Source organism: Scheffersomyces xylosifermentans (assembly GCF_036884685.1).
Source record: "Scheffersomyces xylosifermentans strain CBS 12540 chromosome Unknown RJT20scaffold_1, whole genome shotgun sequence".
NCBI lineage: Eukaryota > Fungi > Ascomycota > Pichiomycetes > Serinales > Debaryomycetaceae > Scheffersomyces > Scheffersomyces xylosifermentans.
The window spans coordinates 1032088-1057868 of record NW_027042939.1 but is presented as its reverse complement, the minus strand read 5'-3'; the positions used below and the strand labels follow the sequence as shown (position 1 = coordinate 1057868).

At 40.4% G+C, this 25781-nt stretch overlaps 11 protein-coding genes across 11 annotated transcripts; 7 read left to right on the top strand and 4 right to left on the bottom strand. All coding sequences in view use genetic code 12, as the record gives it.

Moving 5' to 3' along the window:
* Positions 1 to 24: 24 nt before the first annotated feature.
* RJT20DRAFT_112754 (uncharacterized protein) lies at positions 25 to 3497 on the top strand (the record flags this gene model as incomplete). Its single annotated transcript, XM_064915785.1, has 3 exons — positions 25 to 1110; positions 1243 to 1704; positions 1747 to 3497. The coding sequence occupies 3 exons, from the start codon at positions 25 to 27 to the stop codon at positions 3457 to 3459; spliced, it is 3261 nt and encodes a 1086-aa protein (XP_064776930.1). The 3' UTR covers positions 3460 to 3497.
* Positions 3498 to 4621: 1124 nt separating this feature from the next.
* On the top strand, positions 4622 to 5508 carry IFU5 (WW domain-containing protein IFU5). Its single transcript, XM_064915663.1, has one exon. The coding sequence runs from the start codon at positions 4812 to 4814 to the stop codon at positions 5448 to 5450; it is 639 nt and encodes a 212-aa protein (XP_064776929.1). The 5' UTR covers positions 4622 to 4811; the 3' UTR covers positions 5451 to 5508.
* A 521-nt stretch (positions 5509 to 6029) lies between these two features.
* On the top strand, positions 6030 to 6560 carry MCI4 (Mci4p). The gene has a single exon (XM_064915662.1). It carries the CDS (start codon positions 6089 to 6091, stop codon positions 6491 to 6493), a length of 405 nt encoding a protein of 134 aa, XP_064776928.1. The 5' UTR covers positions 6030 to 6088; the 3' UTR covers positions 6494 to 6560.
* A 434-nt stretch (positions 6561 to 6994) lies between these two features.
* SEC4 (Rab family GTPase) lies at positions 6995 to 7904 on the bottom strand. Its single transcript, XM_064915661.1, has one exon. It carries the CDS (start codon positions 7799 to 7801, stop codon positions 7178 to 7180), a length of 624 nt encoding a protein of 207 aa, XP_064776927.1. The 5' UTR covers positions 7802 to 7904; the 3' UTR covers positions 6995 to 7177.
* Positions 7905 to 9711: 1807 nt separating this feature from the next.
* On the bottom strand, positions 9712 to 11487 carry FRS1 (phenylalanine--tRNA ligase subunit beta; the record flags this gene model as incomplete). The annotated part of the gene is made up of 1 exon (XM_064921367.1): positions 9712 to 11487. The coding sequence occupies one exon, from the start codon at positions 11485 to 11487 to the stop codon at positions 9712 to 9714; it is 1776 nt and encodes a 591-aa protein (XP_064776926.1).
* Positions 11488 to 11844: 357 nt separating this feature from the next.
* Positions 11845 to 15362, bottom strand: RJT20DRAFT_123977 (uncharacterized protein). The gene has a single exon (XM_064916098.1). It carries the CDS (start codon positions 15258 to 15260, stop codon positions 12207 to 12209), a length of 3054 nt encoding a protein of 1017 aa, XP_064776925.1. The 5' UTR covers positions 15261 to 15362; the 3' UTR covers positions 11845 to 12206.
* A 1422-nt stretch (positions 15363 to 16784) lies between these two features.
* Positions 16785 to 17905, top strand: RJT20DRAFT_10138 (25S rRNA (uracil2843-N3)-methyltransferase). The gene has a single exon (XM_064915660.1). It carries the CDS (start codon positions 16901 to 16903, stop codon positions 17882 to 17884), a length of 984 nt encoding a protein of 327 aa, XP_064776924.1. The 5' UTR covers positions 16785 to 16900; the 3' UTR covers positions 17885 to 17905.
* HST2 (histone deacetylase) lies at positions 17883 to 19088 on the bottom strand. The gene has a single exon (XM_064916097.1). It carries the CDS (start codon positions 18980 to 18982, stop codon positions 17927 to 17929), a length of 1056 nt encoding a protein of 351 aa, XP_064776923.1. The 5' UTR covers positions 18983 to 19088; the 3' UTR covers positions 17883 to 17926.
* Positions 19089 to 19240: 152 nt separating this feature from the next.
* RJT20DRAFT_137961 (uncharacterized protein) lies at positions 19241 to 22550 on the top strand. Its single transcript, XM_064918585.1, has 2 exons — positions 19241 to 19319; positions 19397 to 22550. The coding sequence occupies exons 1-2, from the start codon at positions 19314 to 19316 to the stop codon at positions 22493 to 22495; spliced, it is 3105 nt and encodes a 1034-aa protein (XP_064776922.1). The 5' UTR covers positions 19241 to 19313; the 3' UTR covers positions 22496 to 22550.
* Positions 22551 to 23317: 767 nt separating this feature from the next.
* Positions 23318 to 24840, top strand: RJT20DRAFT_147079 (histidine phosphatase family protein; the record flags this gene model as incomplete). The annotated part of the gene is made up of 2 exons (XM_064918904.1): positions 23318 to 23993; positions 24029 to 24840. 2 exons carry the CDS (start codon positions 23318 to 23320, stop codon positions 24712 to 24714), a joined length of 1362 nt encoding a protein of 453 aa, XP_064776921.1. The 3' UTR covers positions 24715 to 24840.
* Positions 24840 to 25446, top strand: RJT20DRAFT_10115 (uncharacterized protein). The gene has a single exon (XM_064915659.1). It carries the CDS (start codon positions 24966 to 24968, stop codon positions 25281 to 25283), a length of 318 nt encoding a protein of 105 aa, XP_064776920.1. The 5' UTR covers positions 24840 to 24965; the 3' UTR covers positions 25284 to 25446.
* Positions 25447 to 25781: the final 335 nt, after the last annotated feature.

Here is a 25781-nt window from a genome sequence, read left to right as displayed (position 1 = left end):
CGTAATAATACCAATTACGCTAGAATGAGCCCCCGGGGCATCTTAGCTAACGTAGCATCTAGAAATAGTGTTAGGCGAGCGAAACAAGTTCTTTGGTTCGTGGTGTATGCTACAGCCTTGTCGTATTTGTTACGTTATACATATATCTATGGATTGGTATTTTTGGTAGGTTCTTTACTATCTTTTTCTCTAGTGGGATATTGTGTTTTGTTTCTTAAGATACGGAGACCAAGCCCCAGTGTACAAAGATCTAAGAGATTCAAATTTGTCAATCTGGCTACTTGGACTGCTCTGGTGAATGAATACTCAGCGAACCATCTGAACTTTCGAGCAGATGGCCCCATTCTTGAAGAATCGTTTTTAATTTCAGAGACACTAGAAGAATTTATTGACTTGACAATAAAGGAGTTCATAGATGGTTGGTTCCATCATGTCTCTTCCAACGAACTGTTCCAGGTGAACATAAAACTGGAAATGAAATCGGTGTTTTCTATTCTTATACTGAGGGTAAAAGGTATTGATTTGGCAAAATTAGTGGTATCACACATATTGCCCATTTTGAATGACCATTTTGCATGCTACATTAAGGCAGAAGAAGCAATAAGATTGAAGGGAACGGTACCAAAGAGTGAGTCTCCTGAATACCATTTGGCAATTGCTACTCATTTTGATAAAGGAAGAATACATCCAGGAGTTACAGTATCTAATGTGGAGAATAATGACACGAATGAGAAGAACTATTTGCGATCCAGGATTGGATCCGTTTTGGTGCTTTTATTATCAGAACAAGAACGATCAAATGAAATAGTCGTCTCCCTTGTAACAGAAATATTAGCTTGTACGATTCTTACAAGTATCCTTCAAATGCTTGGAGAGGGAGACTTTTATAACCTATTGATTGTGAAATTGATCGGTGACAACCTTAAGCATAGAGATCAGGTTAAAAGACTTAGGGAAGCTTTGAAGGAACATACTGAGCAGCTTTCTAAATTAAGCGATGATCCAAAATTGTTGTCCTCTTACATTGTGACAGACTCTACTACACAAACTGCTTACGCGAGAATGATAAAGAGCATTCATGAAATGAACTCGTTTGAGAGGATTAACACTGTGCAAAAAAGTATAGATGATCAACTACTTATTGCTGCTGGAGTTCCCAATTTTCATCAAGATGTTCTCAAGCGACTTCAGCTTTTAAAGATAGCATTACAGGAAAGGATCTCATATCTATCTAACAAAGAGATAGACTCTATGTCCACTTTAACTCTCACCGAGGTGTTAAGCAATCCTGCTTCCTTGAAAATCTTCCTGGAGTTTATGAAGGATGCAAAGCGGTTGGAAGTTCTTGAATTCTGGAAAGATATAGATTCTTTAAGAGCTCCATTAGAGGACTCGGTTTTAAATGACGACGGAGAAGTTAATATGTCACTTTCTTTGGAATTTTCCACCACAGATGATATACGGAGGATATATGATAAGTTTTTCAAGTCCATGGAGACTTACATTGATCACGAGAGCTTAGAAATAGTAAGTGACTTGTTAGAAAATACCACTTCTCAAGGAAAATTGCTAAGATATCAAAATGCAAGAAAGGCGATGTTTAAAATCCAGAGCTCTCTCTTTGATGAAATGAATTCCCGTGATTTCATTGATTTCAAAAAGTCCGGTTTTGTTTTGAAGCTTGTGAACATTAAGAAGTTCAAGGTCACAAAAGAAAATGTCCGGCAGTCGTCGGCAGTTGAGGAGACTAATGAGAAAGTAAGTCCAGATGTAATTCAGGCGGTTGAAGATGCTTTTACAAGAATCATGAAGAGTCCTACAGAAACCAAAAATGAATTCACGCCATTTAACAACCTGAATATGTCGTCATCATCGTTGCCAGATTTCTCCTCCTCGGAAAAACTGTCTGCAACTGAAGTAAAAAAAGACTTATTTGGAGAAACTTCGAGTTTATTTGGTTATGATCCATCAGATGTAACCACCAGTAGTCAAGGGAACCGATACTCAAAGTTGTTTGATGACTTTAGTGATGAATCAGGCACTGATAGTGATTCAATAATATTCGATCTGGATTCCCAAATTCTTCCATCCCATAATTTGGAGGATATGGGAGGAAGCAATCCTGAGGTTTTCTTAGCCGCCCCAGGAAATTTAAACCTTGCTGAAGAGATTCCTAAACTTTCAGAAGAGATTGAGAAGTTAAATGAACAAGTGGAGATTTTGGAACCATTGATAAGAAAGGCAGAATTAACTGATAATGTCACAGAATTAAGGATTCTTACAAAATCTAAAGTCAGTTTGGATAGAGAAATAAACTCCAAAGAATTACAGAAACAACAGTATATCGTTCAGGAAAACGACAACAGTTTGTATGGAAAATCCAGGGTCAGTATTCAATCCTACATCAGTGGAAATGAAAACGGAAAAGAATTCATTTTATATATCATCGAGGTGCAGAAATTTAGTAGTGACGATCCTCTTGCTATTAAAGCTGGTTGGGTTGTTGCTAGAAGGTTCAGCCAATTTTTTAAATTACATGAGTACTTAAAATTGCGGTACCCACAGGTATCAAATATTAAGTTCCCGAAGAGAACTGTCCTGGTGTTGAAATTTCAGCAACGGCAAGTCGTTGAGCTTAGAAAGATTGCTCTTGAAGAGTATTTGCAAGAGCTTATTAAGATACCTCAAGTCTGTGGGAACAAAGCCTTCAGGTCATTTTTGTCTTCGGAGAACTTCACTCTTCGTAAAAACCAAGCATTTGAAGATGGATTGCATATCGCAGGCGATGGCAGCAAATCCAATGTTGAAATGGTGGCCAATAAGCTATACAATGGAATTTCTAGTAGGTTTGTTCCACAATTTAATATTCTCTCAAACAAGTTCCAGTCGGAAAACAATAATAAAGAAATGATGGAGAATATTAAGGATATGCAGCAGGAATTAAGGCAATTCGATGAATATGGAACAGCAAGTAGCAAGACAGTGTTTGTGAAGCCTATTTGTGATTTGTTGATTACTGTGTTCCGTCTTAATAATTCAAAGAGCTGGCTTCGAGGACGTGCGCTTGTTGTCATATTGCAACAAATCTTTGGGACAACTATAGAGAAGAAGGCATATGAGCAAGTGGAACAACAAGTTAAAACAGAAGAAAACATGTTGGATATACTAATTTTGTTGAAGAATACAATTTTCCCGAACGGAAAGTTTAAGGATTCACCTTTAATCAGAACCCTTTACCAAAGGGCTACTACACGACAAGAAGCCAAAGCACTATTGGCTGTTTTCATGAACGAAACGTGCTCCCGTATTTTCGGAACAGCCAATACCACTTATGCTTCAACGAAGATATTTTCAATGCTTCAAAATGATTTTTTGAACAAGCATCTCATCTTACAGATATTAGACGAATTGCTTGACGAGGTTTTCCCAGAGAAAGCCCTCAAACCTCGTGTAGAATAAAAATAGAAGTAGCATTAATAGATATAATAAGAATGGGCCATTACAATGGTTGCGAACAAGATGTAGTGTGATGATTATAGTTCTTATCTTTTCCATGGGTTGCAAAAAAATTCCTAAATTTAAAGTTTTTAACAACTTTTGGCGTATTAATTGATCAAAATGCATGGAATTTTCTTAGCGGAAGCCATAGGGAAAAGAGACTATTCATACAGATTCCACCATACAGCGAATTTCTACGAGATTCAATTTGTTGGGTTTACCACCGCCGTTTTGGAGTCATCTTCTTGTCTCAAAATTGACACTTTCAACTGGGCTCAGTCGTTCGGTAAAAGCCATTCAACCCTTTGTCACAATGGCAATTTTACGGCCAGATAAGACCTTGCAGCCGGAACCAAAAAAAATACCGTGATTCACAGAAATCTGCCCCTAAGCCGGCTAGTCGCACTGAACAATACACACTACAAAAATATACAAGTTCACACAGCACACAGCACACAGCACACTGCGATAAAACGGCACCGTTACCGTATGATCATACCAAGTGACATGGCCCATATAGCCCCTCACCTATTCTTTTTTGTATCGTTCCAAGTTCCGTTCCAAGACGACACTATTGACACTATTCACATGATAAGTTAGCTCCAGGCTCGCCCAAAAACCACAACTCACTATCTAGTCACCTAGTCACCTACCCACCTAATCACCTAATCACCAAGTCACCAATCTTCCACCTCAATCCATTGTGATCCCTCCCCACTCCTCATACACTACCATATCTCATTCTTCCATACCTCGTATTCCATGTTCAATATTTTCATGCTCCACACTACTCAGGCACTGGTTACTGCACAAATCTCCCCTAATCGCCGTCAGAACAACGTCAGTAATCGTGGCAAAGCCCCCATTGTATTATTGTATAATTCTGGTCATATTGGGAAATATGCTCACTCAAGTCTCTCTCACAGTATCTAGTCAGTGTATAGTAAGTTTATAGTCATTTCTGTTTGTTACTCTCACTGTATACCCTCACACTGTATATCTCATACTGTATACCTCACACTGAGCCGTCTTCATTCTCATTTTCTAGTCAGCTGTCGTTGTCAATTTCCGGCGTCATTCTCTTTGTCGGATCTCGGTTATTGCCAATTATTATTCGATTTCATCTTCTAGAATTTCCCTGGTATCTTGGAAGTTGCCAGACGTCTTCTATATAAGATAGTGAGGTTTTGCAATTGGGATTTTTTTCTTGATCCCATTGCTTTCTTTTATCTGTTTAAGACCGGGTGTTGTTTGATACGGCTATTGTTCCGATATCTTCTACACTTTCAAAAGGATCGAAACCACCAAGAAATATGGCCAAGAACCCCCCACCATCAGTGCCCGAGGGCTGGATCGCCAAGTACGATGATAAGTACGATACCTACTACTATGTCAACTTGAAAACCAAAAAGTCCCAATGGGAGGCTCCCGAGGGAACCAAGCACGGATCGTCTCCAAAAGCTGAGGAAGTTCCTCCACCAGCTTACGCTCCTCAAAGACAATCCTCTCCACCTCAACCACAGCAAAGATCCTACGGTGGTGGATACCAACAACCTCAACAGGGTTACTACCAACAAGGACCACCACAAGGATACGGTGGATACCCTCCTCAGGGTTATGGCCCTCCACAGGGTTACGGTGGCTACCCTCCACAACCTGGATATGGCTACCCTCCACCACAGCAACAATACCAACAACAACCAGCCCGTCAAAAGCCTGGATTCGGTGCTGGATCGATGGCAATGGGTGTAGGAGGTGGTTTGTTAGGTGGTATGCTTTTGGGTTCCGCCATTAACAGTTTTGAAGATCACGAGAGATACGAGCAACAAGAAGCTTACCAAGATGGATATCAAGATGGTCAGAGAGACGACTATAACAACAATGATGACTACGGTGGAGGAGACTACGGTGGAGGATTCGATGGAGGAGACATGGGAGGAGGAGACTTCTAAGAGTAATTTTTTGAAATTATGGAGAACACCAAAAGTCATAGCTCAATGTTTCTTCAATTACTCCAAAAAAGTCCACATCATTGTACCATTATGTGTTGCTTTCTTTTCATTTACCTTTACAGCCAATTATAGTCGTCATTTTGTAGAGTAGGATATGTTATTTCAGTATACATTTCATTTAGAGCAAGAGTAAAATAATTGTAGACACAGCCGGAAAAAAATGGTAGGATAAGAATAAGGACAAGGATATTGATAAGGAACAGCACTAGTCAATTCTTTCATATCAATTCACTAGACAACAAAACAAAAAACAACTTTTTCCATTTTCCATTCCCACCGCCTTTCCTCAACATCTCCACGAAATTCCCCACTATGGCCACTCCATACTACCCGAATATCATACTATCCAACCATCATACCATCACACCATCGTAAATTTCCACCACCAAACGAAGGGCTTTTGTGTAACAGAAGCATTATAACACAAAAACATAAAACTTCTTGACCACGTGATCTTAATCACCCTCCGAACGCTCTCAAATTTTGTCCAACCAAAGCATTGAGAATTGAACTTACAAGAAGAGAGCCAGTAACTGTGAATTGAAGAAAAGGTTGTAAAAACGTAGCAAGAAACCAAGATGAGATTCACAAGAGTATTGAGAAGCGCAGAGGAAGTATTGGTGAAGGCCGCTTCCGGTTATCCAACTGGTTTGGCTGGTTTATACCAACACCCTAACCCTAGACCTGCATTGATTGCTCTTTACAACCATACCTTGACTGTGTTGGATAAGAAGTTCCCAAAAGAGTCCATCTACAAGCAATCTGTTGAGGCTTTGACCAGAAACAGATTGAAGATCGTCGAGGAAGAAGAAATCACTGAAAACATAGAAAACAAGATCGGTGGTGGTTTGATCGAAGAGATCGTCATACAGGCACACGAAGAGTTGACATTGGCCCAAGAACTCGCTGACTTGAAGGTTTGGGAGGAGTTGGAGGAGAAGCCATTGGACGACCAATGGGTGTACTTCGGAAAGAAGGTATAAACGCTTGCATTGTTTCGTTTTAAAAGTCTGTGGACTGGCTGTCTTCAGCAATTCATATCACCGTACATTATTTATACACTGGTTTGCAAGACTGGTTGTGACACATTTGTTATATGTAAAGTATAGCTTAGAAGGTTAGCCACCCCTAATCATCATTTCATTCATCTGTATAATAAAGGATTTGTAGGCTAGTAATTTGGTTTTGATCAGATTTGGCGACAAATCAATAGTTTCAATAGATGTATAGTCTACCAACAGGAATAAAGCTTCAAAATGAACTAATAGATTCTTATAATAACTACGAAAGATCATTACTAGGTTTGGCATTTGAAAGAAGTAAAGTAAAAATTGCAAAGATCGTGTGGATAAGATCTATACAGAAAGATCTTAAATGGGAGAGATGAGTGAGTGTTCCTGAATTATTTCATCAGTACTTGTTAGCATATAATGTATTTGGACAAGAAGCCACTTATTGAGGACCTTCTATTCACACATATGCTAGCTACGCTATGATAATATCTACAGAAAGATTAGTTCCATTTATTTATTGTTTTAGCGACATCGAGTCTAATTAGTTTATAGAGACACACAGTAGAAAAAGAACCAAGTCATAAGACATATAGAAACACGAAATAAACTATAAGGCGATGAAATGATATATACGCCGGCGGATGCATTGACTATCTAACAACAATTGTTCTTGAATCCGGCCGTAGTACTCTGTGCCACATTGATTCCGTTTGATTGTGGAGCAGGAACAACATCGTCTACATGCTTATCCTGGATGATACCAGCCAATTCGTAGAAAATGGAATCAACGTTGATGTTGGTCTTTGCACTAGACTCCAAGAAGGGCACGTTCAATTTGGAGGCCAATTCCTCACCTTGCTCCTTGGAAACTTGTCTGTTTGCTTCATCATCACACTTGTTACCAACCAAGAAGATTTGGGCATCCTCGTTGGCATGTTGGGTAACGGTCTGGAACCAGTTTTCGACATTTTCAAAAGATCTTGAGTCGGTAACGTCATATATCAACACAATACCCATAGCACCTCTGTAGTAGGCGGTGGTGATGGTTCTGAAACGCTCTTGGCCCGCGGTATCCCAGACCTGCAACTTGATTTTTTTGCCCTTGTTTTCAATGGTTCTGATCTTGAAGTCGATTCCGATGGTTGTGATGAACGAGGCGGTGAACTTGTCTTCGACGAACCGCAACAACAAGTTGGACTTGCCGACACCGGAGTCTCCGACCAAGAGTAATTTCATGATCATATCGTAAGATCTAGATGGGACTGCTCTTCCACTCATGATGACTGTAGTAATATAGTTATGGGATTGAACGGCGCAATCGATGTGGATAAGTTAAGAGTTGAACCTGGATTTGTGGCGAGTTGGCTAGGCAGCTAATTGGCGGTTGAAGGTGCTGCTTGATTGATTATTATTATGGACTATTATTGTTGTTCCAAACAGTTCCAACAATATTTACACTAGCAAAGCGGTGGTTTCGCGGGTTTCTAAGTGGTTACAGGGTACACTGGGTAGGGGATTCGAAGCTGTTTCTCGTGTGACTTTGATTGCACACTGACAGTAACGAACGCTGATACAGAACAAACCTGGTTGTGGTTGTAACCTTTAATGTAGTGTAGCTTAGATACGCCAACCGATCGTTTTAGGAGAAAAGCGGGTCGTGTGGCAGCCCGGAAAAAAGTCGTGGTGACAAACAAACAAAGAACAATAACAGTGACGTCCTGTCTCGTGGGGGTGAGGGTGAGGGCGTATGTGAAGAGTGAGAGTGAGAGTGAGAGTGAGTGAGAGAGGAAGTGAGCGAGTGGTGAGAAAAATGAGAGTAATGTGAGAGAGTGAATGTGAGTGGAGTGAGAGTGAGACATACAGTAAGAGACTTTCGTGGGTGACACAGTATAGTGAGAGGATTGACATTGAGAGTGTAAGTGAGAGTGAGAGTGAGGGAGAAGTGATTTTGGGGAAGGATGTCGCGTCAATTTAGGAGAGTAGGTGCTTTAGATAGTGGGTGATAGAGGACGTGAGTTTGTTGTGGTTGGGAGTGTATGGGGAAGTCTAGACTTGAAGACAGCTGTGAATCTGGAGTAGGTGTAGTTGTAATATGTTAGTTGTAATATGTTAGTAGTATCATAGGCTAGTAGTATTATATGTAGTAGTCATACGCTAGTAGTATTAAATGCCACTAGTGTTGTATGCTAGTAATGTATGTTAGTAGTATTATATATGCTGTAGCATATTTTTGTAGTATGTTATGCTAGTAGCTAAATATGTTAGTAGTTTGTGTGAGCATTTTGTGTGAGTAGTTTCGTTAGTAGTTTCTGTTAGTAGTAATTGACTGTGTGTAGCTTTGTTATAACCAGTGTAGGAGCTTTGGATGTACCTTGGCAAGTAAATGGGCTGGTTACATTAGTCTTATATGGGTGTTAAGGAATGTACATGTGCAACAGTTTGATTTCTACAAGTTTTCTTTAATAAGTGCCAAATGTGTTTAATTAAATATTATTATTATTATTGTTATTATTGCTATAACTGAGAACCTAATAACAAGGGTCTAGCAATGCTAAGGAATCCTTTTTATTCACCTCTGAACAATTCTCCACTTCCTTGTGGTTAGTTAGTATTCACTAGTATGTGGAGGCTCTTCAGTATCTATCTCCATGAGACCCATACCGCAGTATTGTCTCTCTTCTAATTTTAGCAGCCATTCAAGACTTGGTCTAAATGCCAGTTAGTGTAGTCTACTTCTGGAGTGAACACACCAAATAGAGTCTACCCTTGTCATGTAAGGTTTCATGAATGGCTCTTATACAATTACTCGTTACCCCATTGTTTGTGTTACAGTTTGTTAATTTTCATGATCGTAGCCGACTTGACATGAATTACAGGCTCTACCAAATGATGGAAACCAAGTCGTCTCATTCATATAACAACTTCAAGGACACTCGATAAACAGATCCAAAAGAAAATTCTCCCTCACAGAGACAAAATAAAGCCTATTCATCTAATCACAATCTACTTTCCATACCCATGTTAGTATTACAGTGTCGGCGAAACAAGTTATCCCCTATTGTCCATTATTTATGTGTGTATTCGGTCAGGGCTCTTTAATTACACGCTATATGTCGTCTATATGTATTCCCCAACAACTGCCTTCATGGCTCTTCTAAACCTTCATCGTCTAGCTCCTCACTTCTCCTTTACAAGAAAACTTCAACATTGATCTCCACAGAAGATGCCGCATATGGAATCTCGAATGCGGTCATCACCTCTGGGTGCAAAACACCAATAGCACCGATAACTTGATCCTTTCCGCCTTCAGTGGCTCTGAAGAAGACCTTGGCTCCTCTTCCTGGGAAGAAGGTTGGGTTCTCCTTATCCTCTTCTATCCAGTAACCTCTTCTCTTGTCCTCCTTAGGGTTCTCTAACCATGGGGTTCTGAAGGTTTGCATCATCTTACCCAATAAACCCTGGACGTACTCAAAACCGGAAGTCTTACCAGCATAGATAGCGGACCAGTTACGTTGGTTGAAGGCTCCTCTCTCTAATTCTGGGTTCTTCAATACAATGTCACCAGCTTCGAAAAGACGGATTGGTAAGGAGTGCTTTCTGTTCTCCTTGATAGTCTTCAAGATACCTGGCAATAAGGTGGTTCTGACAACTTGGTACTCGACGGTCTTTGGGTTCTCCAACTTGACGGCTTTGGTGTTATCGTCAACTGTTCTCAAGAACTTGAAGTTCTCGTCGTGAGAGCAAAGAGTAAGTGGTAACACTTCCAAGTAGCCGGATTGTGAAGATGCTAATCTGAAAATATCGGCGATCTTGTTGATTGGCAATGGGGCTGCTACCAAGGAAGCAGATTGTGGCTTGGTCTTTTTCAAGTTGTTGAAACCGTAAGCAACGGCTGCGTCCTCCATAATGTCACATTGGTGCAAAATGTCTGGTCTAGTTATTGGGATTTCAACATCGATCAAGGCCTTGTCTGTTGTAGAAGGTTTAGCGTTCAACGACATCTTCTTCAATAACTTGGATATTTCCTCGGCATTGTAGTCTAAACCGGTACAGGAATTAATGTACTCAACCTCAGCAGTAGCCTTTCTTGGGGAAACATTTGGAGTCACTCTGGTCTCGTTGTTGTGCTCGGATATCACTTGGACTGGCTCAATTTCGAATGGAGTCTCACAATAGGCAGAGAACATGGCGACGACTTGATCAAGGACAATCTCGGTCTTGGTTCTGTCAGTACCGGTTATGTCAATAAAAACGTTCTTGGTATCCAAGGTGATCTTGGAGTGGTTTGAGTTGATAATAGGAGGCAAGGAAGCAACGGTTCTCTTGGAGTCCAACATCACTGGGTATACTGGTGAGTCACTGATGATGTGCAAGAACTTACCGATGTTCTTATCCTTCTCGTAGAATTCAACCAAGTTGGTACCAACCAATTCTTTCTCTTGGTTCAAAGGAACGAACTTGATCTCTTCAGGACGAAGACCCTCGTAGGTGAAAGGAGGAGATAAAGTGTCCAAATCATGGGTACCAATGGCTACAAGGGTTCTATTACGACAAATGTTTGAGTGTAATTTGTCTTGCAAGGCAATGAAAGAGTCGTAACGTCTCTTGTCGAACTTTATGTTTCTCAAAATAGCACCGGCAGCGTATTGACGGACTTGATAAGTGCTTTCCTTGATGGTCAAGGTGATCTCTGGCTTGGCTGGCTTGAGAGTATAAGTTGGAGCTTCGGATCTACCCAAGAATTCGTTCAAGGCTTGTGCAATACCCTCGATACATAACAAGTCGTATCTGTTGGCAGGAATCTCGATTTTCAATTGTGGTCTCTCGTCGCCAACACAATCGTTGGTGGTGTCCTCGTCCAACTCAAGTCCATACTCGAAGCACAATTCGTCAAACTCTTCGGTGGTGTAGTCTCTGCCCAAAAGAGCGTAGAGATCTTGTTTGTCAACTGGAATAGTAGGCATGCTGCAATGGCGTGAGTGAGTATCGCTGACCTGGTCTACAGTGGTTTCCCGATACAAATAGTTATACCAATACTCTGTTCTATTGACTCTTTAACTACGATGCGTCATAGTTAGCTGTAAGTGAAAAAAATTGATTTTCGACGGTGGTGCGAGAATTACACAGGAGTGGATGATTAGCGTAAATGTGAGTATGGATAATTGTAGGGGGTTTTAGGGGTAGAGGGTAGATGATGGGAGATGGTATTGTTTTTAGAGGTTAGAAAGTAGAGATGGGATGGGTGACTGTAGCAGGATGGTGATAATGGTAGATTACCTGAGTGTAGTTTCTTAAAGTAATTCATAAAGTTTGAGTGTAATGCTTAATATATATTGTATGATTATAGTGTGATGTATTCTATATGGTGTGCACTATATGATGCATAGTATATGATACATATTGCGCCATGAATATAGAAGAAAGGTGAAAGTCAACGGATTCAGTAGAAAGCGAATTTAATAATGTCAATAAAAAAGTAACGTAGATCTCATTAATGGTGGTAATATGTAGAAGCGTAAGATTGTATATCAGTGACTTCAAGAAGAATGTTCATACATACAATCATGTAAGGGTACAGTTAGGTGAACATAGGTATCTACAACACAAATATTAGAAATTTCAAGTCTAGATTTCCTTTAATAAATATATGAGGTATCGGAGAATGTTATACGGCTTCCAACAATCAAAACAACCCGAATTTCTTGTCCTCAGATTCTTTCTCTTCCTCCACTTCTTCCTCCTCTTCATTAGTCTTAAGGATATGTCCTTCCGTTTGCCCTACCTCCTTTCGCACCTTCTCTAATGTTGCCTCGTCTTTTGCAGCAAGATTCTCTATGTCATTTACCTCTTCAAGCAATGCTTGTACGTCGAAGATTGGTCCTTCCTCCGAAATCTGCAAAGAATCATGCGTCGTCGATCCAGCGGTTTCATCATATTCTTCTGTGGCTCCGCCCAGGTTAGTATTGCTTCGCGATCTATTTCTAGCTTCCTCGCTGTTCCGGTTGCTTCCATCTTCGCCTTTCGAATCAGGCCCATAAATGTCCCACCAATCCCTTTGCTTCGGTTTGAACCATTTCCTCCAGCCTTTCGGTTTCTCTTGGGATTCCATCTCCCGTTTCATCTTTGCTCTTGCTTCATCGAATTCACTGATAAGCTTTCTAGTGCGCTCACCTTGTTCTGGATCGGGTTCTTCAATTTCCGCAAACTCCTCGCTTAATATCTCCCATCCAATCCTTTTCATGATTTTTGGAATAGCAGTTCTGTACGACATGTGTCCCACTACGAGGTCAGTACAATCGACATTTTCGATGCCCTTGACATGCTCAATGGGAGATAAACCAGCAACGGTCAGAAGACCTCCACCAGTGGCCCTAAATAAATAGCCCAAAATCCAATCTTTCTTGGAATATCCATTAACAAAACGGCCACTGACCACAGACCTTGCCAATGCTAACTGGTCCAATTTGACAGCGATTGGATTTCCGAGAATAATGACGTTCTCAATGAGTCCAAAGCCGCCGCGCCTAGCCAATTCGATAAGACAAGAATAAATAAGACGAGCTCCTAAGGAGAAACCAACAAGGGTAATTGGTCTGACACCCAAGTTTCCTGAAATTAAGGTGTCTGCCAATATCTTGCCTGCTTTCCAAGCTCTGTCCAATGATACATTCCATGGGTTATCTAAGAGATAAGATAATTTCGACAATGCCATAGGCAATTGAATAGCTGACATCAATGCAGTTAAGACTGTTGCACCCAAAATTTGTTGAATCGAGGTACTAAGAGCCTCAGATGCTAAAATACCAATTGTTTGACCCATGGATTGTAACATTTCCGGTTCCCAAAGTAACGAAAACATATCTCCCATCACTGGGTCTACAGTGGAGAATGGAAGTCTCACATCATCAAGTTGACCATTCATCCAACCACTGACAGTGACAATCAAGTTAGTTCGCTTGTTGTTATGTAACGGTTTGAGTTCAAATGTGTGAACATCTCCTGTTCTTCTGGCACCAGCTTTTGATCCCACTTTGGCACCAACTGCCACACCACCAGTTGTGATTATAACACCTCCTCCCACACCGGCTAAGAATCCACTGGTACCAGTGATACCTACTGTAGTTAATCCAGCCGCAAGACCTGCACCAATTACTGGAGCTAATAATCCTGCTGAAAGACCGATAGCAAGTGAACCACCTAGAGTTGCTAAACCAATGTAAGCCAATCTACGCCTCCTGTTCTTCTTGACATATTTATCAATGAATGTTCTATCGTTGAGCTTCTCGTCGTCGTTCTCTATTGTTTTCTCCCCCGCTTCCAATTCCAAGCTGTCAATCAACCTTCTTTCGAATTGAAGAACTTCCAAACCCGAGATATCTAGGACTTTAGCGAAGCGCACAAGCAATGAGCGGGATCTACTGTCATAGTATCCATCACCCAATAAGAGAAGAAAAAGATCGCACACAATGACCCACCTGAGGTCAAAATCTGCTTCTGATTGTAAGTCAGGCCTAGATAGTTCTTGAGATGTCTTTCTGGAATCATCACTGCCTCCTTTCTTATTATTAGTATTAACATTAATCCCCACATTTTTCAAGCTCAAAGCCAAATCAGAAACTTCTAATCCGTGAACACTCAAGTTCTCTATCATCTTCCTTTCCGCTTCCGAGACTTCCAAATGTTCGTATAGTTTACCCATTATGTATAATGTCCAGTTGGAGAAATGCTTCTGACAGCCACTCAAAGTCCTTGCTACTTTTGCTGACGTGTTAAAGTGAATCATAGCTAGTTCTGTAGCCATTTCTACTGTCATCAATTTGGCGATACCCACATACGCGAATTTCTGGGAATCAGTAAGCATATTCTTTGTGCTTTGTAAAGTTTCATTTGTGTCCAAATTTTCATCTTCGTACTCCAGTTCATTGTCTGAGCCGTAATCCAAGTCAGCCTTCTCGTAGTTGGCAATCTCACGTTCTTTCTTTTCATCATTTCTAGTCCGGAACAAGAAATCAGTCTTCTTGTCAAGTGCCCTATATTTGTTAACTTGTTCTTCAGTGTTAATCTTGGTGTATCCACGAGAGCCTGCTCTGTTTTCCAATGCATCAAATTTGGATGCTGACGAGAACTCTAGTTCTCCCTTATCATTGTAGTAGTCGAGATCGGTGATTGTTTTCATGGATTTCCAATTAGACATACGTGGACTGAAAAAATCGTCATTATCGTCAATTGTATCGTCTTTGTTGGTCGTTTCAGTGGCATTAGTTATATCAGTGGTATCCTTGTCTGTTGAGTCTATGATTTCCGATGTGTCTATCTCATCAATATTAGGAATCCTAGCTGGACTGTCACTTTCGAAGGTCATTACGATGTCTGGTGAAAGATTCGATGTGGAAACACGCTGAGGCAGCATACGCTGAGGCAGGCGCTGAAACAGATTTCTGGTGGAGTCTATTGATCTTTCTGATACCATGTTAATTTCGTCGCTCGTAGAATTACTCTTATTCATGTTCCTGAGATCAAATTCGACGTAGTTGTTTTCCAGTGTTTGTTCATCATCGGTGTCTCTGGCATGCAATAACGGAGATTGGAATGGCATATGATGCGGTAAGCTGGGCAAAGAGCCAACCCCAGTTCTCAGCCCGAACTGAGGCCGTTCAGGAATGGAAGATTCACTGACATAGGTTGCTTTGTTTGAATACAAGGAGTCGGATCCGGAGCCATTGGAGGGTGACTTCATTCCGCAGGCTGATATCGGAATTTATTGGTGTTTTCTCTGGGTTCTCTTCTGAATAGCTACAGTAACACCAAAACGAATACGCGCTATACGAGAAGATGTCACTGTAAGAAAACCAATATAACATATCTAAATTAAACATATTAAATATAGTGATGGTACGCTCTTTGTAGGTTGAGAAAGTCACGTGACTTGATTTGACACATGCCTAAAACAGGACATCTCTGGTATTAACTATTTGGGAGAGAGTGAGAGTGAGAGTGAGAGAGAGACAGAGTGAGTGAGTGAGATAAAGGGCAGACGAGTGAAGTTAAGTAATCAAAGAGGTGACGAAGTTGGAAAAGAATAACAATGAAAAATGTAAAATGTGATTTTTGTAAATTGTAAATGTTAAATTGTAAATTGTAAATTGTGAATTGTGATTTGGAGAGTGTGATTTGGAAAGTGTGGATTGCAGAGTATGGTTGGTTCTGGTGTCAGAGGCATTTTTTCTGCGTTAACACAGACTTTTGGTTGGTTACTACAATTGTGCTGCTGAGAAGTAATACTATATACTCGTGGAAGAGTAGTAGCAGTGGTAGTTGTAATAGTAATAGTACTTGTTGTAGAAGTATTCGTACCTTCCCAAAAAAGTAGCAGTAGGACACAATTTCAGATGGTAAGAGACAATTGACAGAGAAATTGACAGAGACAACAACAGAGATATTTTATGCTTTTTCGCAGTAATAAAGCATCTCATAGTCTCATATTTTTTGGTGGGTTACTTCATCGATATACCTTCGCCTTCCTGTTCTTCCCATTCCTTTCTACATCCAATTTTTACAAATTCTACAGTAATGAGACGACGGTCTCGATGTTTCAGATGTCTGCAACATGGTTTTACTCAAATCGTCAACGGCCAGTATGACCTTCGCAGAGTCCAGGAATATGTTGCTACGAACCAAATGGCCGAGCTGCAACTTGGCCGTACCGCTTCCCACAAAGTGGAAAGAAACACCGCACCAAGTGAGCTCAAGACCGATCCGCTTACTCTACAGCCTGTCGACGGAGCTACTCCACTTAAAAGCCCGAAGGCACTGCAGAACTGTGCATGCCATACAAAACCACTGTACCCTAGCCCAAAAGACGTCTACCGCTCAACCTCCGAAGAAGGACCAGCAGACATCCTCTGAACGTCATAACAGCTACAGTAGCTGCTAATTGCTTAGCGATTGCATGCCACACATCGAGTTCTACATTAAGCTTACTTCTCGAGCGCCGAACTGCTACGGAAAACCACTACAACCGTACAAGGACAACCCGAAGGTTTAGTCCAAGCGTTAGCTGAGGGCCCACCGTAACACAGACCGATGTAATTAGTTAAGGAAGAAGAGAAATGTACTAAACGAAAAATTTTTAATCATCTTCTTTATAGTGCTCACATGGAGCATGGTAGCGCGTCCTAAAAAGTGAAAAATTTAGAAAATCGGGGGGTTACCCGGTCATGTTACCAGTTGCAGCAATTGGGGTCCATAGGGCTGATTGAATGGAGAAGAGATTCTTTGACGTCATAAAGGTGTGGTTTGATTGGGTAGTGATCTTGATAAGACTGCAAAGATCTGAAATTAGAGATCACTTGGGAAGAAATTTCTAATTGCCGAAAAATGAGTAGAAGAGCCGAAAGATATGCCGCTAGACATGGTGATGAGGTAGAAGATGAGGTAGATGAAAATGAATCATACAGTGGAAACAGTGCTTTGCTCCCATTTACTACCGACAAGGCATTGGAACCGCCAAAAACTTTACATCTCTTCAAAAAATGCTTTGAACATATTCTTGAGTCCCCAGATTTACAGGAACAGATCCAAATAGTCAAGGGAGACTTGTACAATAGAGACTACATTGCAGCATTCAATAGTGACGATAAACGATTCGCCTATGCGTCTAGGTGGACCCCAGCCAGAGCATTGGCATATACCTCTTTATTTTCGTCACTTCCAGCGATTCAGAGGCTTATGGAAGATCCTGAAAAGGAGATTAAAACATTATGTATTGGTGGTGGAGCCTCCTCAGAGTTGGTAGCATTGGCATCGGTGTTCTGTAGGTTGAAAGAATATAACTCCAAATCGAATTCAAGCTTAACTGTTAATATAATAGACATAGCCGACTGGACCAAAGTAGTTGGGGGAATATCAGACCATATTAAAAATAACTGGATTTATAACCCGGAGAAATTTATTACGAATTACATCCATGGCGATGTGCTAGATGTAAATTCGAATGGCATCGATTACAGTTCTTTGGACTTGATCACTTTATTATTCACTACCAATGAACTTTTTACAGAAAAGAGACAAGAGACTATCAGGTTGCTTCAAACATTGAATAAAACCTGTAAGCGAGGCTCCTTATTGTTAATAGCTGAAAGTGCTGGCTCCTACTCAAACATAACTATTGGTACTAAGAAGTTCCCTGTACAATTCCTCATCGACATGATATTGGTTGGAAAACAAGGCTCTGATGACGGAGAATGGGAGATAGTGGACCAGACAGAGAGTATCTGGTACAGAATAAACCCTAAAGAGGTACACTATCCAATGAAATTGGAGAATATGAGGTTCTTTTACAGACTTTATAGGAAAAAGTAGATCATATCTTAATTAATTCGTACACTAAACATTTATAGAAATCTAAATATTCAATTTCTTTATGTCTTCTTCCAAAGACTCAAGTTCTTTGTCCTTAGCGTCCTCTTTCTTGACAGCACCGGCGTCCACCTCTGTCTCTTGCTTATCCTGCTTCTCACTCCTTGCTTTTGTTTCCTTATCCTCATCTAGCAGTTCTTTAATTTCCTCTGTAATTTCCTCTGCCCTTTCAGCAGCAGTCTCATCGTTCGCCTTGAAGTGTTTCTTTGCCAGCTCAACAAATGCATCAAGCTCTTCCTTCCATCCCAATAATTCGCTCAATCTTTCTGCTATTGAATCACAATCAGAAAGAATCACAATATCCGATCTCCTCTTGCCACTCTTGAAATCGCCAACCTTTTCTTTGTTAATTAGCACACGCAAGGCATTCTTGCCAACTTCTGAGGGTAACGATGCAAAAGGATATACGGTTAAGGATGTTCCTGCTACAATTGCAACCTCTACTTCATCTGCATCTTCGTCCCAAGTATCAAAGAACTTTGGAGGTAAGCCTTCTCCAAAGAACACTATATCTGGTTTTACGTAACCATTACACTTTTCACAAGTTGGAATACCATTGTTCTTCTCTTTGTTGAGCATATGTTGCAAAAGCGTTTCTGATGACATTTCCTCCGAGCAATCGATACAATGGTTTTTGGCAAAGGATCCATGTGCTTCTATAATGTACTTGTCTTCTACGCCAGCCATACGTTCCAATGTGTCGATATTCTGGGTGTACACTCGGTGCAATAACTTCTTGTCTTGGAATAGCCTCACCAAGTAGTGAAACTTGGTGGGGGCAAACTTTCCTGGAAGCAATTCATGTGTTAAGGTGTAGAATGCCTTAGGACTCTTCCTGAAGTAGTCCAAATCAAATACTGCTTCTGCGTACGGTAAATCTAGTTTTGCCAAATTCGAATAAAGACCAGTTTTGGGACTTCTAAAATCAGGAATCCCAGCACTAGTAGAGACACCTGCTCCATTGAAAAAAGTCACTTTCTTCCCCTTTTTAATTGCCTCCACAAGAGGTTTAAGAGATTCGTCAAACTCAGCCGAACTCATTGTTGAACCTATTCAAAACACGAATTCTTGTTAGATGTTCAAACGAACCAAAGAATGCTTGTATAATTATCAATTGCTGTGTGCCCCATATTTCAGGCACAGGCACAGATCTCTTAACTGTGGGACAGATGTGAATAAAAAAAAGAAGTGCATAGAATAAAGTCCGGCTAACTTTTATTGAAGTCAGATGACCAAGTGTCATGTGACTATAGTATATAGGAATGAAAAATGGTCTTCCGACAGTTCTTTTAAAGAACGGCAAAAAGAGTAACCGAGTCACCATAAGTAAATAACCAAGTTGTGAAAGAGTTTAGTGATAGAAACAGCAAAGATGAAGGTAAGTGCAATTGAGAGGAAATTGGAATTTTTTTGGTAAAAATGTTTAAGTAGAGTACTAACTTTATGGCGTTATAGCAAAGGATTACAGGTCTAGACCTTCAGATCATCACTGGTGAGCTCACAAAGAGCATTAGCAATTACAGATTGCAAAATATCTATAATATTGCAAGCTCGTCTCGTCGTTTCTTGTTCAAGTTCTCGGTTCCTGATTCCAAGAAACTTATGGTGTTGGACTGTGGAAATAGTGTCCATCTTACAGAATTCGAAAGACCAACTTCCCCAACACCATCTAACTTCGTAACCAAATTGCGGAAACATCTCAAGACAAGAAGGTTGTCGGGAATTAAGCAGATTGGCAATGACAGAGTTTTGGTGCTTGAGTTCAGTGATGGAATGTACTATTTGGTATTTGAATTCTTCAGTGCTGGAAACATCTTGCTTTTAGACGCAGACAATAAGATTCTTTCATTGCAAAGAATGGTTAGTGAAAAAGGTGATAATGACAGATACGCTGTAAACGAAACTTACAAAATGTTTGACAGGTCTCTCTTCACAACTGAATTTAAGCACACTAAACGTAGTTATACCACATCAGAAATCAAAGATTGGATCCAGACTCATAGAAAAAAGTTGGAGGATAACACGACAGCTAAGAAGAATAAGGTGTACTCTATTCATAAATTGTTGTTCGTCAATGCTAGTCATTTATCAAGTGATCTTATATTGAAAAACTTGAATGATTTGGGTATTACCACGTCTAGTTCTTGCCTTGAATTTGAAAGTGACGAAGAGAAACTCAACTCAGTTGTGGAGGCATTAGAAAAATCCGAGAATGACTTCCTTGCATTACTCTCAGACAAGAACGACCGCGAAATTTCTGGTTGTATTGTATCAAAGAGAAATGCTCTGTTTACACCTACAGATGATCCAAATGAGGAGAATTTGGAGTTTGTCTATGACGAGTTTCATCCCTTCGAGCCTTTCAAGAAAAATGCAGAGGACTATAAATTTACTCAAATTGAAGGTTATAATAAAACTTTGGACACATTTTTCTCGGCTCTTGAATCTACTAAATACGCCTTGAAGATAGAACAACAGAAGCAGAATGCTACAAAAAGATTAGAAAATGCCCGCCAAGAAAGAGATAAGCAAATTCAATCTTTAGTTCAACAACAGGAAGCTAACTCAAAGAAAGGAGATTCTATAATTTTCCATGCCGATCTCGTGAATTCTTGTAGAGAAGCTGTTCAAAGTCTTCTCGACAAGCAAATGGACTGGACTAATATCGAAACAATAATAAAACACGAACTGTCTCGAGGTAACAAGATAATGTCACATATTAAGTTGCCACTTAATTTGAAAGAAAACAAGATAAATTTATTATTGACCGATATGGATCATGTTTCATTTTCTGATAACGAAGAGTCTGAGTCAGATGCTAACTCTACGGCGCTGAATTCTGGCTCAGACTCTGAATCAGAAACTGAATCGGAATATGAATCTGAAGATTCCGATCCTGAGGATTCTGACTCTGACAGTGATTCAGACTTGGAGATGACACGTAAAAAAGCCAAAGGTCCAAAGAAAGTGGTGAAAAAGAAATCAAAGCGAGAAGAAGCACCGAAATTATCTGTATGGATTGATTTGGCCCTATCACCCTATGCAAATGCCCGACTTTATTTTGATTCTAAGAAAAGTGCTGAAATTAAGAAAGTCAAAGTGGAAAAGAACACCGGTTTAGCTCTTAAGAATGCCGAGAGAAAAATCGCACAAGACTTGGCCCATAACTTGAAAAATGAACATGATACTTTGCAACAAATTAGGCCGAAGTATTGGTTTGAGAAGTTCTATTGGTTTGTATCCAGTGAGGGATACTTATGTTTAGCTGGAAGAGACAACTCACAAATTGATATGATTTACTACAGGCATTTTAATGATAATGACTTCGTGGTCTCTTCTGATACTGCAGGATCATTGAAGGTGTTTATTAAGAACCCTTTCAAAGGTGAAGGTGTTCCTCCTTCCACTTTGTGGCAAGCAGGTATTTTTGCAATGTCTGCATCAACCGCCTGGAATGGCAAAGTGTCAACATCAGCTTGGTGGTTGCATGGATCTGATATTTCTAAGAAGGATTTTGATGGTTCATTGTTATCCCCCGGTGACTTCTATTTAAAATCGAAAAAGGAATACATGCCAGCAGCACAAATGGTAATGGGTTTCGGGTTTTATATCTTGGTCGATGAAGACACAACATCGAAGTACAAGGAAGTTAGAAGTGCAAAAGAAGTGGAGCACGGCTTAAAAATCACCATGGATAATAAGAAAAAGGACTTGGAGGAGTTGATACAACAACTTGAAAGTAAAGAGAGTGCCGAGCCCTCTGTTGCAGAGAAGGTTGAAGAGCCAGTGGTTGAAACTGATAAGCATAATGGAGCTGAAATTCCTAGAGACGAAGATACAAGTGACACTGAATCGCTTCAGTCTTCTCTTGCAACGGTTGACTTGAAGTCTTCAAAGAAACCAGTCAAAGTTAGAGGCAAGAAGGCAAAGATGAAGAAAATTGCTGCTAAATATGCCGACCAGGATGATGAAGAGAGAAGACTTAGAATGTCTGCCTTGGGAACTTTACAACAAATCGATCAAATCCAAAAGCAAAAGGAAGAAGAGAGGGTGCTTGCAGCTGAAAGAGAAAAATCCAAATATCAAGAATCGGCAGCTGTTCAAAGACGTAAGAAAGAACAAAAGAGAGAACTTCAAAGGTACTTAGAGGATGAAAATGAGGATGAATCAAGCATTTCGAATTACTTGGATATTCTCGACTCTTTAGTTGCAAAACCTCAACCTGGTGATGGAATTGTTGCCATTGTCCCAGTCTTCGCACCTTGGTCTTCATTGCAGAAATTGAAATATAAAGTAAAGATCCAGCCGGGAAGCGGTAAAAAGGGTAAGTGCATTAATGACAGTATCAATTACTTCACCAACAGAAAGTCCGATAGTTCCAGTACAGACACAGACTTAGACTGGCCGCAAGAAAGAGAGCTCATTAAAGTAGCTAAACCTAACGATTTAGTGGGAGTATTCACCGTTAGTAAGGTAAAATTGGTCTTGCCAGGAGGACAGGACGGAAAGAAGCCGTCTGCAAAAAAGGCTACTCCTAAGAAAGGAAAGAAGTAGTTAATGTAACATTTTTCAGCATTAATAGAAGATTTATAAATAATGATGGAGGCGTCTGGCGTGGGATCTCGTGTAGATCAGATTAGGGTCTTACTGTGCAAAGAAAGAAATCACAACGAATACTTAGAGCTTTTGCGAGGAGCTAGATAGTCTTCAACTATAATTTTGCACACGGAACTCCTCCATAAATCAGTAGGCAGCGTCTCTGAGTACTTGGTCAATATTCCAATACTTTATATGAAGTATATCCACTTTTTATGAATTAAATCTTTCTCTCGCCTCTTCTCCCTACTCTTCTCTCGTGTCTTCTCCCCTCACTCACCATCCTCTCCAACCTCTTTTCCCAATCTACTTCCTTACTCCGCTCTTTCTATTGCTGTATCTCGCCCTCTCATCTTTGTCCCCAACCCAAGCGTTGACTGCAAAATAATGCACATAGTCGTCTCATCTTCTGCAAGTAATTAAGTCTCCGTTTTGGGACATCTCTTCGAGGCTCAATTGCGTGTGCATAGTTAAGCGGGTAAAGGTGATGAGAGTGAGAACACATTAGCCTTTTACAATACTATTTATAGTTGAGGTGCTGGAAGTGGAAAACATTTCCGGAGTCATTGTGTATATTTGGTGAGTAGACCATTGCATTGTTGTACAAAATTGTATTGTTGTCACAGAGGGGGTAACTTTGTCAAAAGAAAACTATGAATTAGTTGGGATATACCTCTGACTTGTTTGTATGTTCCTGTAGTGGTTGTTACATAATGAGTACAGTATAGACATTCGCTTAGTAGTATACGCATAAAGACTAGTTATTTAGCATTAAATTCCATGGTATCTCTCTCCAAACTTCTCACTTCGGGCTTCGTGTTTGCCCCACAAGCTCAATTCAGGGACGTGGCTTCCCCAGAATTGACATCAAAACAACAGTGTAACACTGTCAGATACTTGGCTGCTGCTGGACCCTTCATTCAAGGATCGGGATTTGGAATCTCAACTGAAACTCCTGATCAATGCACTGTGGAACAAGTCCAATTGTTTATGAGACACGGTGAAAGATTCCCTGGCTTGGCAGCAGGCAAGGAACACAAGAAGGTGGTAGAAAAGCTACAAAGTTACCACGGCACTTTCAAAGGTGAATTGTCATTCCTCAATGACTATGTTTATTACGTCCCAAATGAGGACTTGTATGAGTTGGAGACTACTCCATGGAACTCAATTGGTCCATACAATGGTTATGAAACTAGTTTGAGAGCTGGTGCAGCTTTCAGAGCTAAATATAATCACTTGTACGACGAAAGTGAAAAGCTTCCGCTTTTTATCGCTGCTTCTAAGAGAGTCTACGACACTGCATTGTATTTTGCCAATGGTTTCCTCGGTGAGTCTTACTCCGAGGACAAAATCAACAAGGTTGTTGTCAATGAAGATAAGTCATTTGGTCTTAACTCCTTGGCTCCACGTTGGGGATGCACCGCTTACAATGGCAGTGCTAACAACGACTTTGTTAGTAAGTTCCCAACCACATATCTCGACAACATATAGTGGACAGATTTACTACAGCAAACCCTGGTTTGGACATCACGAATAGTGATATTTCCCTGTTATTCCAGATTTGTGCCTACGAGACTAATTCCAGAGGTTACTCTCCTTTCTGTGACATATTCACCCAAGATGAATTCGTAACCTATGGATATGCTAATGACTTGGCATTTTACTACTCCTCGGGACCAGGTGGACACAACAGTGTAACTGCTGGTGCAGTACAGTTCAATGCTACAATGGCTCTATTGAAGGATAACTCTGCAAAGAATAAAATTTGGTTGACCTTTTCTCATGACACTGACATCGAATTATTCTCCAGTGCTCTAGGATTATTCGATACCCTTGAGCCACTTCCAAATGCCCAAGTCCGAGTCAGAGATGCCTACCACCACGTAGATGTGATTCCTATGGGTGGCCGCTTTATTACCGAAAAGTTAAGTTGCGAAAACGACACTTTCGTTAGATTCATTGTTAGTGATGCTGTGATACCTGTCAAAGGTTGTGCAGATGGGCCAGGGTTCTCTTGTAGGTTAGACAAATTCGAGGACTACATCAAGGGAAGAATAGGTGACATCGATATCTCCGAAGATTGCAAGGTTCCGGAAGGAGTCCCCGACAAATTGACCTTCTATTGGGACTACACCGAAGTCAACTACAATGCTACAGCAGAGAGAATTACCGCTTAAAAGATGACTTTCTGTGTCTTTATTAGCCAAGTCCGCCTTCCCATTGGAAGTCCGCCTTCCCATTCTAAGGCCGAACTTGTCAGCATCTTCATCCCAGTCAGCAATACTATATATTGCATTTAAAGAAGCATATATCTCGGGAATAACCTGAGTTCTCCATATCTCTAAACTGCATAGGGACACCAATAGATCTCAAGATTAAGGCGGTTTAACTATCGCCGTATATTAGAATAAAAGACTTTCCATTGTTAATGCTAATATACGTTGCATATTACATACCCTCAAAATGCATATTACCTGTGCTTAGAGCTCAAAACCTAGTAATATTATTCGTAAGTGTGCTATGCTACCTACACGATGTATTATGCTGCAGTGTTCTTATAGAGAAGGCATCGTGCGAGGGCAGCATTTATATACGAAGATGGCAAAAAAGTTGCAAATCACTTACAAATACAGAACAAAATATAGTATTATCTGGCTCCCACATGATATTTTTTTCTCTACTTGTCATCGAGGCGCTCCGCGTGGACGGGTTAGAGTTTAAGTACTCCCCCCCCCTAAACTTCTAGAACCATGAAGAACAGTATTGTTGAATGGGCACTATCTACTTCCTTGAACGTCTGCTATATGGACTATGTAAACTATACTGAAGACTTCAAGAAAAAAGGAAGTACCACAGAGATTCCGCAAAAACTAATCGGAGTTCTCCTCACTGAATATGCTGTGTATTGCCTCTTGCTTCTCATGATTAAAATTGGACGGTGCGGCGTTGTACAAATCTATGACATATCAGTGCTAGAAGTTCCTTCATTGTTCGTTTCATATCTTCCAGAAAAATAATGGTGCTTGTCGACTTTTATTTTTATTATCGATCGAATCTGTCAGCAGATCTTTGATGAATGTCCGTAATTTTGGTATGGAGCATGGGGGATTTCTTTATTTGAAATTAACCATGCAAATGGATCATTTGTATCCATCTATTGTTCGTCTTAAGTCGCATATAGGCGACCCCGGTAGTAAATTTCCACTGATAAGTGGAGTATACCGTCCATACAAGTATTTTATAC